The sequence below is a fragment of the Camarhynchus parvulus genome, chromosome Z, assembly GCF_901933205.1.
Source record: "Camarhynchus parvulus chromosome Z, STF_HiC, whole genome shotgun sequence".
NCBI lineage: Eukaryota > Metazoa > Chordata > Aves > Passeriformes > Thraupidae > Camarhynchus > Camarhynchus parvulus.
Genome location: NC_044601.1, coordinates 36056234 through 36073211, shown reverse-complemented (window position 1 = coordinate 36073211; position 16978 = coordinate 36056234). Strand labels below are relative to the sequence as shown.

Below are 16978 nucleotides of genomic sequence, written 5' to 3'. Positions count from 1 at the left end.
CCTGCAGTACTACACGCTGGGGCACAGTGGCTGGAAAGCTGCCAGGCGAGAAAGGACATGGAGGTGCTGGTCAGCAGTGGCTGGACATGAGACAGCAGTTTGCCCAGACAGCCAGGAAGACCAGTGGCATCTTGGCTTGTATCAAATTTTGTGTCCAGCAGGATCAGGGAAGCGGTTCTTCCCCTGTGCTTGGCATTAGTGAGGCTGCATCTTGAGTGCTGTATCCAGTTCTGGGCCCCTCCGGCAAGAAGGACACTGAGATGCTGCTGGAGCATGTTCAGAGAAGGGCGAAGGAGCTGGTGAAGGGTTTGGAGTGTCAGGTTTATGACGAGCAGCTGAGAGAGCTGGTATTTGTTTAGCCTGGAAAAAAGGTCTCCCCTGAGCTTCCTCATTACTCTGTACAACTACCTGAAATGATGTTGTGGTAAGATGCGGTCCTGATTCTGGCCAGAGTTACTTTTGTGCAGTAGCTGCCTGAAGTGGTGCAGGTGTGGCCAAAGGATCATTCTGTACAGCCCAGAAAGCCAAAGGTGTCCTGGAGTGCATCAAAGGAGGTGTGGCCAGCAGGGCAAGGGAGGTGATTTTCCTCTTCTGCTCCACTCATGCAGTGTACTGTACCCAGCTTTCTTAGCACAAAAAATATATTTTGGAACAAGTCCAGAGGGGCCATGAAGATTATTAGTTCAGTGGGACACCTCTTCTCTGAGGAAAGGCTGAGGGAATTGAGGTTGCTGAGTCTGGAGAAGGCTCTCGAGGAATCTTATTGCTGCCTTTCACTGATGAAGGAAATCTAAAGAAATCTGGAGGGGGACTTTTTACAGTGATAGGAAAAGGGATAACGGCTTCAAAATGAAAGAGAGTAAGTTTACATTGGATAATAGGATGAAAGTCTTCACTGTGAGGGTAGCGAGGCACTGAAGCAGGTTGCCTGTAGAAGCTGTATATGCCCTGTACCTGGAAGTGTTCAAGGCCAGTTAGGACAGAACTTTGAATCTAGTAGGTAACATCCCTACCCATGGTGGCACAGTTTGAAACAAAATGATCTTTAACCCAAACTGTTGTATGATTCGATAATCTTTGTGCCTGGAAAGAAGATAATGGGTTATATAGCTATTATTGAAAATAAGCTGGCTTTTACGTTCATTAATTTTAACTTCATGGTGCCAAAAACTAGTTCATACCTTTTTGGTGTGGTGACTTGCTTTTTTTTTTTTACCTAAATTATAGAATGGAAGCTATTTGTGATGATTTTGCATTTTACACTGTGAAAGCAAAATCATTCAGGAAGTATATAATTTAGAAAGTTGTCTTAACATAAGAAAATAATCACAGAGGGGTCAACTAGTATTAAAGCTTGGAAATGGCTTTATAAATTTTTAACGTGTTTATTTGAAAATAACTGAGACAAATGATAGTAAAATGTTTTTAGTAACCATGTTGCACTGTAGTAGTTCGCATTTCCTAAATAAATAAATTTATAATTCATTTCATAAATGAATTCTAGAAACCAAGTGACATTTTTTTGTAACTTTCATCTGCTAGTGTAGACTGAATAAGCATTACTTTATCTTTTAACTTAAAATTCACTACAGACTACACAGAAATTTTGGTACAGGTGATTATTCTTTTGTAGATAAGCATAATTGCAAAGGAATAGTTTTTGGCATTTTTAAAAAATTTATTCAGGGAAAGGGGAAAGGCTGTGATTTTTTTTTTTTTTTAATGAAGTTTATTAGCTGAGCAGCTGTAACTGTTTTGCAGAGTTGAAAAGGTTCCATTACTCAGCCTATTTGTTCTCCAACGAAACAGAGATAGAACACATAGGGAAACATTCTGTTATGGGATGTGAATTACTTCCACCAGTAAAACTAGATCTGCTTGTATGCAATGGGTAAAGAGTGGTCTGTATGTAGTGTTTGTGTCCTACCTGTTGTTGTGAGTCATCTCTCTGTGTTCTGCAAACTGTAACATTAACACGCCACCCCAGGTTTTCTGTTCTGAATTTTGAATTACAACAAGAGCCTGGAAAAAACAATTCCTACAATCCAAATGTACATGTATAACCGTTGATGGTGTACCTAATCCGGTATAACAAGGACACTAATATATCTGTGTTGCAGTGGGAGGTGGGTAAAATGAAGTGATTAAAAGCTTCAGCTTTTGTTGTGAAATTATCTCCTCCTTTTCACTTGTACTGCAGAATGTATAGTTCGCAGGCTTTGCTGACGTGTTTTGTTACATGGTAAATTTCATGCTTAGATTTTTAAATAGAAGTAGTTGAATATATGAGAACTGAGTGAAAGGAGTGCTCTGTTTTGTTTGGAAACCACTGTTTTTCTATCATGATGTAAAATAGTGGGGACCTGCAAAGTTTAAGGACAAGTGGTTCATTGCTTTTGAAATGCAATGATTTCAGATTATCTGCACAGAAGTATTGGGGACTGGTTGGAAGAAGATGAGTGAGAATAGCTTTACAATCCTGCAGTAATTCTCATTCAGACTACCTTGTCTGATTATTTCTACAGTTTTGTTAAAATTGTGTCAGAGAGACGCTATGAGCTTTCTAGGTGTAAAGGGTTATGAAAAGTCTGGGCAGTTGAAATATTTTTTTTAAGATTTAATTTTTTTAACTGCATACATTTCCACAGAGAGCTATTTGTGGGGTTTCAGAATACTGTTCCTAATACAAATATCTTAGGAATAACTGTTGTATTGATTCAATTATTTTTGCTTGGGATATTATTATTCAGTAGGAAAATGGAAGTCTATTGGAGTACTTTGCAAGAAATTCTAACCTCTGCCATTAAACATAACTTGGACCCAGGCAGGGCTGGCTTTGAAGGCTTAAAAAATGCTGTAGGCTAGCTTGAACATCTCTATAGAAAAATGTTCTCAAAAGCAAGAGGTAAAATTTCATCACATACAGATGACTCACAATGTGTAGCAATGGGGAGATGTATGTTTAAATCCATGGAGACTCTTACAAAGAACATGTGACTTCTGATTGAGTATGATCGCGTGTTTCTGTTTTGGACTAAAAACATACAGGATAATATTCTGGTGAGCAAGTGTAGAATTTACTTCTCTTTGGTGCAAAAACATTCATTACTTTTTGCTGTTAGAGTTGTTTCTTACTCCAGAATACCTAAATTCCCAATGGGATGAAATTGATCCATTTCATTTAAGCGAATTGTGTGGATTTATTTTTGTATTCTCCTATAGGAAATTCACTATTTGACCTGTATTTTAATAATAACAACAATAACACAAGCCAATTCCTTCTAGTTGAAAAGAATGTCACTTCTGTTTCTTTTCCTAACGTGGCCAAATAAAATGCAAATTTGAGTAGTATAGCTCTGCTAAATGGCCTGTTGTGTATTTTTTCCCTAGTAAAATAAATCCTAGTTTATATGTTCATGTACAATGAAATGAGGCCAAAAAATCTGTCATTTGTACCCTGTTTTCATATGTAACAAGCTGGCTAACACTTACTAAGGAGCTCAAAAGTGACGTATTATTACCATTTTATATTCTAGATATTGTCCAAAATTGTAAGTTTAATACAAATGTTAATCATTATTTGATTGTCGAAGATTTCTTAGGCTTGTATTGAAATAATTCTTGATTAACAGTTTATCTATTTATCATTGAATAAATACAATTTCAAAAATATTTATTGTCCAGTGGAAAAAAGCTACAGTCATGGTACAAAAAATTCCTCTTTTCCCATTGTGTATGGCTTCAGCACAGTGCTCTGGAGCTGCCATTGCCAGATGTGGACATGATTCTTTTGAAAATAACAGTATCACTATTATACACAAGGCTCTGGATTATTTGCTTCCCCACCAGAAGAACATTGTGTGTGGGCGGATTATTGGCATTTCAAGGTCTGTGCAGAGTCTGGGAAGCTGGATCCTACTGTAAACAGAGCAACAGATGAGAGTGGGAGCAGGGAGGGGCATGCATCTCACTGATTATTTTAAGAAGACAAGTTCTTAAGAACAAGAAGCTCTGAACTCAGATGTAGGATAGAAAGTTTAAGCAGACCTTGGAGTTTTCAGGATAAATGTGTGCATTTTTTAAATGAAAAAACTCAGAATCTCAGCTAGTGTGTGACATAACTTTTTGTTGCGGTCTGTGCACTAACACAAGTAGCTTCTGAATCTACTTCTTAGTGGTCTGATGACCTTTTCACAGTAGGATTTCCATGTACATCATTGAAAAATGCAAAGTTACAGCATCTCCATTACCTTTGGCCCATTTATTATGTTAGTAATGATTTTTGTTATGGCTCTGCTTGGCTTTGCAAATAATTAAGCTCTACTTGGCTTTGCAAATAATTAAGTTCAGTGTAGCCTGTTTGGAGGTTGAAAACACGAGTTAAGTGTGTGTAAGATGACCTGATAAAAATTTAGATTTTAGATAAAAATGTCTTCATTTTTCTGCTGTGCTTCATTTACAGGTCCTTCAGCAGCTTTTAAATCACTTCCGAAAAAATAAGGATAAAGTTCTTCTTTTCTCCTTTTCCACGAAGGTGAGCTCGTGATATGATTTTTATCAATTAACTGCAGCAGTAAGTTCTGCAGCGTGAATCTGAAAGTTGACAACTTGTCAACCACATTTCCTTATTGCTTCTACTGTTAGGAGTAATTATGAGGACTGTGTGCCATACTCCACAAGCATATTGAAACCTTGTGTTACCTCATGATAAAAATGGTGATAGCAAAACAGGTGTAGCACTCTTCTGCTGTCCCTAGAACTTTTTGAAATAGTTGTATTGCTTCAGGTGCAGATAGCTAAGTTCAGCTGTATAGCACTGTCATAGCTCAGTATGACTGCCATATCATAAAACATTTGTGTTAGTGCTGAAAGTTAGGTTTCCTCATTCTGCTGACTTTTCATCATCAGCAATAAAACTCAAATTCTTGCTGCACTAGTTGATTTGAAGTTAAAACTCTTAAGGTACTTGCTCCTTGGTTTCCTTATTAGGGAGTAATGTGTTTCCTGAAATAGCTCACTCCATTTTATTGGGGCTTTTATTTAAATATTTGTAATGATAGCACTAAAAAGTATTTTAAAGCATAGTAATTTGAATGGTAGTTCAGGAGTCTTAAATGCTTTTTTTTTTTTTTTTTTTTCTTTAAGAAAGAATGCAAGTTTAATGTTTAGATGCAGCAGTAGAGTACTCATGTATCTTAGGTTGTGTGTTATGGTGTCCAGTACCAGACTGACTGCTGGTTACTGCAGTGTCTTTCACTCCGTACCCCTGAACTCTGACTGTGCACTCTTTTTGGCTGTAATGCTTATTTACTGTATTTCAAGTAATTGCAGCTTGCTATGATGGAAGGAAGCTGCTTAAATGGACTGCCTTCTGACTGGGTTGGATTGAGTGACAGGATGAAACAGGCAGCCGGGGTGGTATGATGGAGTAGACCACAGCACACCAATATTAATCACCTTGAGTGCTGTAGAATCATGGCTAAAGAGAATCAGGAATGTTGATAGCAAAGTGTCATAGATTTATGTAATTAGCAATGGGTGGTGTACTAAAAATGTATTTTATAAACACGATCCCTGTGATCATGTTTAATTTAAAAGATACTATTAAATACTTAACTTTTTATTTTCCTTTTTTCTTCTTTTTTCCACTCAGTTGCTAGATGTGCTAGAACAGTACTGCATGGCATCTGGGCTAGATTACCGAAGACTTGATGGAAATACAAAATCAGAAGATAGGGTCAGAATTGTGAGAGAGTTCAACAGCCTTCAGGAAATTAACTTATGTCTTGTATCTACAATGTAAGAAAATTTAACTTGTAGTTTGTTTCAATATGTCTGTCTAGTGTTAGTAAATCAGTTACGCTGCATTTTTCTTGCTGAGCTTGTGAGGGATTACTTTTTGAGAAGGTGAGAGTAAGTATAGACTTGCTGCTTTGGTCGGAAGCTTCTTAAAATGTTTAGACACCTTCTCCCTCCCCCTCTTCCTGCTTCTTGAGGATTTCTAAGATCAGAAAGAAGTGGATCTTCTGGATCCTAGTTTAAAGTTGTTGCAGGATTGAAGAAACAGTTTTAAACACTATTATTAAAAAAATTATTATTATGTCATTATCTACAAAAGGCTTTTAATTTTATTGTAGACAGACTCATTTTCTTGTTTTACACTAGTAGAACTAGCAAGTGAGTATGAACATGAGATGCCATATTGAACTGAAAAATTCTCTCACTATTACTGCAATTTATTTCTCATGTTAATTAGCTAGCATGTCTATTTAAAATATTTCAACAAGATCTTTTATTGTCTTTTTGAAATGTACCTACCTATACAATTTGCTTATCAATTTATGATGGATACCAAATTGTTTTGAAATAGATTGTTTTGTTCAACTAAAGTTATTGTTACTACAATGACTATTTATTTGTTTACTCAGGTTACTTCCTTGCTTCTTCTTAGATGAAATTTTTTACTGGGGAAGGGCAGAAAAGGAGCAAAGAAAAGCTTTGCTCCTTTTGTCTCCTATCCAGAGGGGAAAACTCAGTGAAACCTAATGAAATATGAGTATCTGTTCACTGCAGTTTTTACTGGAAGTGGGTATGTTGGAGTTAGGAGGATCCAAACTACCTCTATATAACTAGAGCAGACATCATCTTAAAGGCTGTTGGGAGTGGATGTCAGAGCAATCTTCAAATACTCTGGTGCTTATGTGTAGCGTTGTGAAGAGATTTGTGATGCTGGTCATTGAAGAGATTTGTGATACTGGTCGTGTACATTGGCTTGTAATCTCTGTCAACTGTGAAATCTGCCATCAGCTTCTCTAAGACTTTTGTGAGTCCATAGCCCTTGTTCCTGAAGACAGAGGGAAATTTCAGAAGCTGTAACATCATGAAGGACTAATTTTTGCTTCAGTCAGTAATGATGGGACCTGTTAGTTCTCTTTCATTAATTTAAATCAAAATAAGAATGAAGGTTAACTAAACAGAGATGGACTTTCTCCTCTCTGTTTTGAGAGCTTCTGTGTAGAGACTAGTGAGTCTGCCTGCTGATGGTGCTGGAGAAAAGGCTTGATTCTGTTTGTAGTTTTGCTTATAATATGAAACAACTGAAAGGAACAAACCATAATTACAGTCAGTATAACTAGTGTGTTGTAAGCAAAAAAGAGGGTGTAATTCTTTGCCTAGTTTATTACAGATAACAGGAAGTGATATTTTTCCTTGCTTGATGCACAGTAATGGAAGCGTCTTTACATTGTAATCCTTGGGAAATTAGAAAGTGATTTGTCCTATTTCTGCTGTACAAGAGATTGATCTTTCCTCTTCCTCAGATTTCAGGCACATATAAAATAGTATAGAGTAAATTTAGAGTATATTCTATATTTTTCATTGCAGAGTACAGCGACAGAATTGATTCATACTCTTCTGTCTGTACTTTCTTGCAAACTTTCTGTCTGACTGGTCTGTGTAGTCAATTTATGTGTGTTCTGAAGGTCTCATTACTCAGAGAACCAAATGTTGATTTTCACTGAAAATACTTGCATGGTCTTTTGAATGTGTAAGTACTTTCTGCAAAGGATGAATTCTCTGCATAGTAATGTTGAGACTGCCATTATGTTCACTGGCACAATTAATATGCAACTTACAAAACATAAAACACCAATCAGAGAATTACAGTGCAGCACTGATGATTTCACTATTACATTTGCAGTGTTTGTATTTTATATTCCTTTTCTTTCAAAATGCTGTTTCTGCCTGAAATCATGTATATATAGCCCATAGAGCTTTGAAAATCCTGGTTTTAATTGATCACTGAAGTTTTTTTGAGAAATGGCACCTTAAAAAAGAAAATAAAATAATAAAGAATAACAAATAAATGTTTGTCCATCTATAGATTTGACCTCAAGTCTTGAAATTAATATTGGTACCAAGCACAGTCACATGGCTATCCCTAATGGTTTTATTGACAGCTGTGACTAATACAGCTTTATGGATAAATATATTTTATAGGTGTGGAGAGAAAGTGTAATTGGTTTCTTCAGAGCTTGTACATTTCATCAAACCATTAGATCATGAATTTCAGATTGAGCACTAGGGAAAAATAGGTATATACCTGTTGGAACTTCTGAGTCTCGTGAAGTAATACTTCGTGAGAATACTTCAGTCTTGCACTGGTGTTGCTGGGAAAATATGTGATTATTTTGAAAAAGAGAAGAGGATTTTTAGGCATGCTTAGAAACAGTAAAATAATTGCTGGAGTTGCTGTAACTTGATAGGAGAATGTCAAGGCTTTCAGTTCCAGTGGTGCTGCTTAGCCAAAAGAAGGGAAACTATACGTGCAGTACCAAAGTCAGCACAGTTCTGTTCCATCCTAGTTTTCTGGAATAAATAAAAGCAGCAAGTATGCCTGCCTTTAAATCACAGTTGCTGGATTTTTTTGTGCTAGTCTTTCTCTAGGTTGGTTCTGTCACAATTAATTGTTAATGAAAATCTATTTCTGCTTCTCACCTTTCTTTTTATGTAAAGAAAAGTGTCTAGAGAAATTTGTAGGTAGTTTTTATCATGTAAGGTTACATATCCACTTCCATTCTACCTGCAGCATTCTCTATTACTGTCCATTACTGGACTGCTGTTAGTTACTTTTTACTTTTACATTTAGCTTTAATTTTTTCACAGCAATGTTTTGAACAACTTCTAGTGTTCGTACGATGGCATCCAAAGAACTTTCAGCCACAAAATTCTCTCTGAAACAAAGAGCATAGAAACTATAGAAAACCTAGCTTGGTAAACAGAATTACATAATCAAAACTTTCATAAAACCCTTCCTAATGTAATATTGTTCTGTACCTTTTGAGGTACTAAGTTGTGCAGATTTAAGTAAGATCATCTTCTGAAAACTGTTCTTTTTAGTAAAACTCTTTCTTTAAGCCATATCATACTAATTTGCATGGACCAAATTGCAGTAATGACTAGCTGCTAGTCAAAATGAAAGGTAAAATGGAGTACGTAACTTACAATGCATAAACTTCTGCATTTGTTCCGTCTATGAAGGATATAAGAGCCATTCTTTTCTGTTTTGGACTAACCAAATTTTTGGGTCATACGTAAAAACACTGAAAGGTAAAATTAATATAAATCTACATATCCTGTTTTGTTAATTTTTATGAAGAGTTGGTTTTACATCTTCATTTATGTTTCAGTCCAGCTGCAGGGTTGGTTTGGAAACAGGAGAGGCTGAAGTCTTACTAAAAAAGAGTTTTTTCATTAAAAAGAAGCACATTAATTTGAAAAAATATAATATATTCTGAAAGAAAAACCCAACCCAAATATTGTTATTCAGTAATTCACAGTTTGAGAATGTGAGTTCTCTGCAAACATCCATTAATATTGGCAAGTTTCTATATCCCCTCCCTTTCCAGATATAACTAACCCAAAGCTACACTGTACTTAGAAAGGAAAGGCCGCAGCTGCATTTACATTGACATGGATTACATGAAAACCAGAAGGTGGTGGGACTCCATAAGATTTTGGTTTCTGTCTCCATTCACTCTTACACCTGAAAACTTTACCTTTCTTGTATTTCTTATCTGCTTCAAACAAGCAAAATTTAAAGTAATCTGTTGAACTAGGTGCTTGATAAGTTAAATGGGATTTACTTTTTCAATTTTGCAGTACCTCTTTCAGAAAAATAGCACACTTGGAATTAGTGATGCCTATGCTAATGGGAATAATTGTTTTAATAGTTTATTTAATGGTAGTATTTAACTTGTGCTTGTGTAGGAACTTGTGTCTTTTGCATGATAGTTAGTTGAGCCAGTCAAAAAAAAATTCAGTATTTGCTTGCTTTGCAGCTGGATGAGAAGTGGTATTTTCCTGACTTTTGCTCCTATCAAATCATTCATCTAAGCACATGCTAAACTCTGAGTAAGTGAGCAGTTTTGCAGGGTTCAGCAGTTGGCTGCATCCGGTTAGATGTATGCTCAATTTCTTCTCTGGCTTGCAGGTTTTACCTGAAAACACTCTGCAGCTGTTGAGTGTTCTAAGATGATGCAGGTGGTACCCCTGTGACTCCTAACCCTCAGAGCAGATAAATTTATGACTGTGACGTTTTTTCTCTTTAATGACTGGTACGAATGTTGCTCATATGCAGTGTGGCCAACTGTGTTTTTAACAGCTGAATAACTTACTGTACAAATACACTTGTGTTAGTTGTTAATGCTTACAGGTATGGTTTACCTGAGATTGTGACCAGTTTAGTGAAAGTTGCGCAGCATTATTGTCAAAAACTATGTACTGGGATTAGCTGAAGTAAAATTTCACCTGTAATTTTTCTGCTTCCATAATATTAACTGGCATAAAACTGGTTAAGAATTTCATTATAATATTTGGGGGTGTTGGCCTGTGTAGGACTTAATGGGAAATTAATGGCAGTGGTTATTTGAGTACTTGGTGGTTGTTAGTACAACAGTAACACAACGCTGTACTGCACTTTTTTCAGTATCTTTTACATGTTCTCTTTTTTTTTAAGTTGGGGAAGTATAGGCAAGTATGGACCTAATACAGAACAATCTAGTTGCAGGTTTTTTTCTTACTATCATATAGTTTTGGTTTTTCATTTTTATGTTTTCAGGGCTGGTGGACTGGGTCTTAATTTTGTTGGTGCCAATGTTGTTATACTGTTTGATCCTACATGGAATCCAGCAAATGATCTTCAAGCGATTGACAGGTACACTCTCAAAATACAGAACTTGATCCATGTTGCACTCTTCCATTGATTCTGTAATCTGATTGTCCAACTAAATTTTTTTCTCAAGTAAGAATTTTTTTACTTTGTCTGATTAATCTACAAGACAATAGGAAAAGTCCAACTAAATTAGTTTTTAGCTTTGATGTGATTATTTTAACCTAAACTTTCCAATATATTTTCCTTTATTTCTTCTTTTTTTTTTTTCAGCAGTGGGCCAAACAAAAACTCAACAAAAAACTCCTTGTGGTTACTATAACTTTTTGTGATCCCTAGAATATATATGTGTGTGTAGATGACATTTTTCTCGTGTTTTTCATGAAGAATAAACTGCAGTTGACCCCAGTTCAAATGGTGTTTTGAATTCCCAAACCATAAAAGACAGGGGCTCTTTATCTTCTCTTCAGCTTCACCATTGTGGAGATTAATGTCTTTTTAGCACTCATACCTATGTCTGATATTATGGTGTTGGAGTATTTACAGTAATGCATATTTTTCTTTCAAGGCTTTTTGACTCTAGATATTTCCCTAGGAATCCAAGGCAGACCTTTTGGTAACTGAAGTAAAGAATACTAAAAACCTATAAAAGAATATTAAAAAATCAGTAATTTATATATTTTCATGAGCAGAAATACACTTGTTTCTGTTATCTCATGCAATTATGTAATCCTGTTTTAAGTGTCTTTCTGATTTCTGGGATGTGTTTATGTGCGCCTGTTCTAGAGAAATGTATCAGAAACATGTATTGAGGACTATCTTTAAAGAATCTTTGTAAGATCACATTACTGTGATTGTTTTAACCTCCTGTGAATTTTGTGGAATATAGTCTATTAGAAGTCTCAGAATTTACCATTTGAATAGAACACAATGCCAGTTCATTAGCTGTTTTTATGATGTTGTATCTTGTAAAGTAATTTATGAAGTTAAGAAAGAACCTACTGCTCCAAGTAATCCATGAGTTAATTCTGTATAATGGAAATAGGAGAATACTTTGAGCAAAAGTAAGTGGAGACACAAGGGGGAAAAAAAAAGAACAACAAACCTGAGATAAACAGAGTGGATGTGTTTTGTGGAGAGGTGGGAGATAGTTCTTGTGATATAAAATGAGGAGAAGGCTTTTTAAACTGGATAGGCCTGGGGAGAAATATGAAATATTAAAGGTAAAGGAAAAGGAAATCAATTACTGAGGAAAATTCGGAAAAGTAAGGAAAACAGCCCAATCAACATATGCATGATTTAGAATAGTCCTGTTTTATTAGAATGCTCTTATATATTTAGTTTGTTTACTGTTTATTACTACCCCTAAGAGCTCTCATTTCTTCAAATGTTTTTAATGTGCCATGTCCTTGCAGAGCTTATAGAATTGGCCAACACAGAGCTGTTAAAGTGTTTAGATTGATATCCTTGGGAACTGTGGAAGAGATGATGTACTTGCGACAAGTTTATAAGCAGGTAAACCTCACGAACTGTTTAAATGGGGAGCTCTTCCCAACAGTTTCAGGGGTTGAAAGCTAATCTTTTTTCAGGGACTGAAAGCTAATCTAGCCTGTAGTAAAATTGTAGTTTACTTCGTGTTTATGGTATGTGATGTTACCTTAACGTACTAAGCCAAGGTTAGTAGCTGTTAAAGAATGGAACAGAATAATATTTCTATTCAAGTGTTTTTCTATAACTATTCACAGTTTAATTATGCAATGTACATTATTCAGGTTATATAGAGAACTGTTTTTATTTGAAGGCTTATGAAGTACAACTGTGATAGTTATAGTAAGTATCTGCAGCAGTCTGATTCACACAGCTTTTTCTCATGAAAGTCTGGAGAAAGGAAAGGAGAAATCTTTCTGATGCTATAGAAGAAAAGCTGATGATCTCGTAGAAAAAGAAGACCTAGATATTGTCTGTTTGGATTTCCAAAAAGCATATATAAGTCTTGAAAGGATGTATAAATATTTTTATTTTTCTTTTTTTTTCAAATTGACTTGTATTTTTCAAGTTGAATAAGCAGTAATAAACAAGAGTAATGATAAGTCTGAGGGTTGGGTTTTTCTTGGCTATACTTGGATTGCTTTCCCTTAGCAAGTAAATATATAGTGCAAAGGAAAGTGAAAGAATTGCTAATAATTTAGTATAGTGGAAGCTGAGCTGTCAAGATACAGAGGAGTGCCAGTAACATGTATAGTAGGTGGCTGATAATAGGCAACAATGCAGTAAATGTCTTCAAATGTTCTATTTTTTTTTAATTCAGTAAAGCCAAACAAGTTCCTATTATACCACAATCTATTATGCCAACATCTGCCGGGGAAATTAAAACAAAATATCCTTGCTTAGGAATTTCTGCTTGTTCCAGCTAAAGCTGTGTATATAATGTAGGTGCCAGGAAATTCTGACGTGTTGTTGTAGCAAACACTTCTGAAATCTCTTGTGTTGTTCTGTTTTAGCAACTTCACTGTGCAGTGATTGGAACTGAAAATGCCAGGCGGTATTTCGAGGCAGTGCAAGGATCAAAAGAACATCAAGGAGAGCTTTTTGGGATTCATAACCTTTTCAAACTTAGGACTCATGGGTCCTGTCTTACCAAAGACATACTGGAGGTATGAAGTACTACCCTTTTACTTTTGGACATTAGTTTTACATTTTTCCTTTCTTGTAAGACTTCTTGGTCATTGTTTTGAACAGAAACACTATAAAACAGAATGATGAAACTTAACTGATACTAATCTGTGCAATGACTTATATGAAATAGGCATGCTAATTTCTCATTCTGATATAGACCAGATAAATTTCTCTAAATCCAAGAATGGTAAAAGCTTGGTTTATAATTTTCATAAATTTCCTACTATATATATTTTTTGCATAAAAAATACTTAACTTATTTTTTGATCCTTTCATGCAGCTTTGTGCATAGATACCTCTTATTCATCAGAAACTCATACTGACCTTTTAAGCCAGAATTCTTAGCATAAAAATATTTTTTATGATCACATTAACCTTATTAGAGTACTTTTTGGGATGTCAATAACTGTTAAAAAAAGTTTGCTGGAGCTAGCTTACATCTTCAAATTTACTACAGCTTTATTCCATGTTTCTTTTTCTTTCCATTCTTCCCTTTATTTTGTCATTTTTCCTCTGCTAAGAATTTAGTCTGGGCCATGCTGATTTTACTTCTGGTGCTTACACTTCTGAAAAACAAAGGAAACTTCTCTTTCCTGTGCTTGTCTTTGTGTGTAATAAAAACTGAATCTGTTTATGTTAACTGTTTGGTTGTCTTAGAGGGAAGGACGGGTAGAAGCAGGAGTAATGACAGCAACTACATGGCTGAAGGAAGAGAATCGTTCATGCAGCTCAGGAAAGGTGAGATGTCTTTGTGGACTGTAGACCAGAGCATGACAGGCCTCCAGTTTCCGATATTGCAGTGGCAAATGTGGGCAATATATCATTAGTCTGATGATACTGTGTGTTAAGATGATTTTGTTTAGGGAATTGTGGAAAGGAGTACAAGGGGTTTAGATGATTGAAAGCTTCAGGTTTTGTGGAACTCTAGAAGACCTGGACTGTTTAGTTATTGTAGTCAGACAATCAGAGTGATTCCCACCAAACCAATAGTCTGTTCAATACTGTCTTTTTTTTTTTTTTTTAATGTATGTAATTATCTAATGGTTTCCTTCTGGAATAAGATTTTTTAAAAAAAAAAATTTCCAACAAACGCCCGTTTTGAGAGGAGCATTGCATTTGTAGGAATGTTTTGACTGAGTGCCATGTTCAGATACTTAGAGCAAAGGTATCATTAGATTAGATTGCACTGAATTATATTACAAATTAGCCACTGTCTCTTATGCCTGTTGGGGATTTCTGTGAGTGTATGTCAGTATTTAATATGCCCTTACAGTCTCATATTCATAATACATAACTGGATGGTCATGATTTCACATATGGCTTGCTGACAAACAGCAACTTTTTAAGCTTATGTTAAATGCTTTTTGATGAGCAGAATTATATCAGGATTAATATATTAATTTTAAAATGTCTCTGAGTACAGCATTTTGGTATTTATGGTTCTGACTTCCATTTACAGGCTGTCATAATTCTTACCTCAGTAGTATGCAGTTTCAGAGCAGTGTTCTGGACTTTTATCTTGATTACAGTAGGTCTTGATGAATTTTAGAGTTGAATGTTAGCACTCATATACAAGGAAGTAAACCACTACTTTAGATTTATTTTTATTATGAATGTCATTACACATAATATTAAAATTTGAATCATGAAGTCACCTTCCAAAGCACCCTTGAAAGATGAAAAGTAGCAATGAGATTAGTACAAACTTAAAAAATATGGATGTGGATTGAGAAGGCATAAGTTGTTTTACCAGTGTACAGCATATATTGTCTCAAGTACATAAACTTTTGGTTATTTTCAGTGTTTTTCTGCTAAAAACAAGACTTCAATAATTTCTCATTATGAATTATTTTGCATTTTATAATTCTATTTCGTGTATTTTTTGCTTGAGTAACAGTGAAAATCCAGTGTTTTTGCACTGCTTTGGAATTATGCATGTCGAGTATACTATAAATATTAAATAACTTAGCAGGGGTTTTTTTTTTGTTTGTTCGTTTGTTTGTTTTGGTTTTTTTTTTAGTATGAACAACCAGACTGTCAAGAAGATGGAGATCCCCAAAGCATTCAGGCACAATTAAAAAGAGAAGAAACTGATTTTTGGGATGATTTGAGTGATGATGATATTCTGGAGAGTTCTGTGAAAAAATCTGACAGAAGGAAACCATGCAATGAAAATGTAACAAAAGGACAGCTTTCCTTAATGCAGTGTGGATTCTCTAAGTTGTTGCAGAGAGAAATTGAGACTACCAAAGAAGGGGATCACAATTATTACTCTAATCATTCAAGTTCTGATGATCACACTACAAGAAAAAATGTAAATAGCAAGCATGGTGATTTTCAGAAATGCCAAACCAGTGTGCCTTTTTTGGAGCATGGGAAAGCTGTTCTGTCTCCAAATGGAAGTGATAAACAAAGTAGGCATAGTACAGAGTGGCTTGGTTTATCAGGCTCTGAGGAGGAAGGTGACATAAAAAATGAGAATCAAAGCATTTTAAAGCAATGTGACATAGTCATGGAAACTGAAACTAGTTCTGAAGCAGATGATGATGTCATCTTTCCTACCCAAGTTCAAGTATCCCAGCAACCAGTGCTTACTAAAGAAGTTGAAATACATAGGTCAACATCTGAAAATTGTGAAGAGTTAGCAAAAGAAAAAGCTGGCTTTGTATTTAAGGGAAACAGTAGACAATTTGGATTCCACAGTACTGAGTCAAATTTCGCCATGTCTTTTGAAGATGTCAGGAGTGACATAGATTTGAAAGGAACGAGCGACGTAAGTGATGAGTCTGATGATATTGAACTTCCCCATAATTCTGAATCAAGAAAGCCAAGAACTCTGAGTTTTCCCAAGTGGAAAAAATCTCTACCACAAGCAAAGAAGCCCTACAGAAAAGGAAAGGAGAGTGATTCTCAGAATATAGATGAATTCTCATCCTCTGAAGATAACTTTCCAGTTGAGAAAATTCATGCCAGGAAGAAAAGCTATAGGAGTAAACAGAGTAGCAGAATTCAGTTTGGGTCTAAAATGCCATGTCCTATTCAAGACACATCTGTTGCACAAATGAAGTCAAGCAATTATGCTATGCATAGCACTTACACAAGTAAAACTGTATTTGAGTATCAAGAGAAAAGAATGGAATCAATGGACAAATATTTAGGTAACTATTAAGTTAATTTGTTCAATTTTATTTCAACTGAAGTAATAACGTATGTCTAATTTACCATTGTCAGCAGCTTTTAAGTTCTTGTTGCTGTACAATTTTTTGTTATAAGATGTAGTAAACATTCTGGTAAGTTGTTATTCAGAAATATCTTTGTGTATCTTTGTTAGTCTTACTTTTTTGTCTTACAGGGTGATAGGCTGCTTTGTAATTCTTGGTTAAACTCTTACCATCTCTTGAAATATGCTGAGATTGAAGATTTATTAAACATTCACAAACTAAATATTTGTAAAATCTTATGAGTCTTGACAGGGCTGTTAAATAAAGTGTACAGAAAAAAAGTGGTTTGGGAGTTTTCAACACCATGTGGAAGACTTGATTCCTAAAGACTTAATTTTAACCACTGATGTTGCAGCCGTTAAGTCATAGATGCTTTGAAACGTCTTTGTCCATCTGAAAATAACCACACTAA

General features: G+C 35.3%; 1 protein-coding gene across 5 annotated transcripts in view; it reads left to right on the top strand.

Annotated features, from left to right (window-relative positions):
* Positions 1–16978, top strand: part of ERCC6L2 (ERCC excision repair 6 like 2) — a 55569-nt gene that overhangs the window by 19779 nt on the left and 18812 nt on the right. For 3 of the 5 annotated variants that reach the window (XM_030968202.1, XM_030968203.1, XM_030968204.1), the window contains exons 10-16: positions 4463–4534; positions 5654–5799; positions 10619–10714; positions 12085–12184; positions 13171–13323; positions 14003–14083; positions 15366–16503. In XM_030968202.1, the coding sequence (XP_030824062.1) occupies positions 4463–4534; positions 5654–5799; positions 10619–10714; positions 12085–12184; positions 13171–13323; positions 14003–14083; positions 15366–16503 (1786 nt within the window). Of the gene's footprint in view, positions 1–4462; positions 4535–5653; positions 5800–10618; positions 10715–12084; positions 12185–13170; positions 13330–14002; positions 15315–15365; positions 16504–16978 lie in introns of those variants that run through there. The other 2 variants (XM_030968205.1, XM_030968207.1) reach the window with 2 other exon arrangements.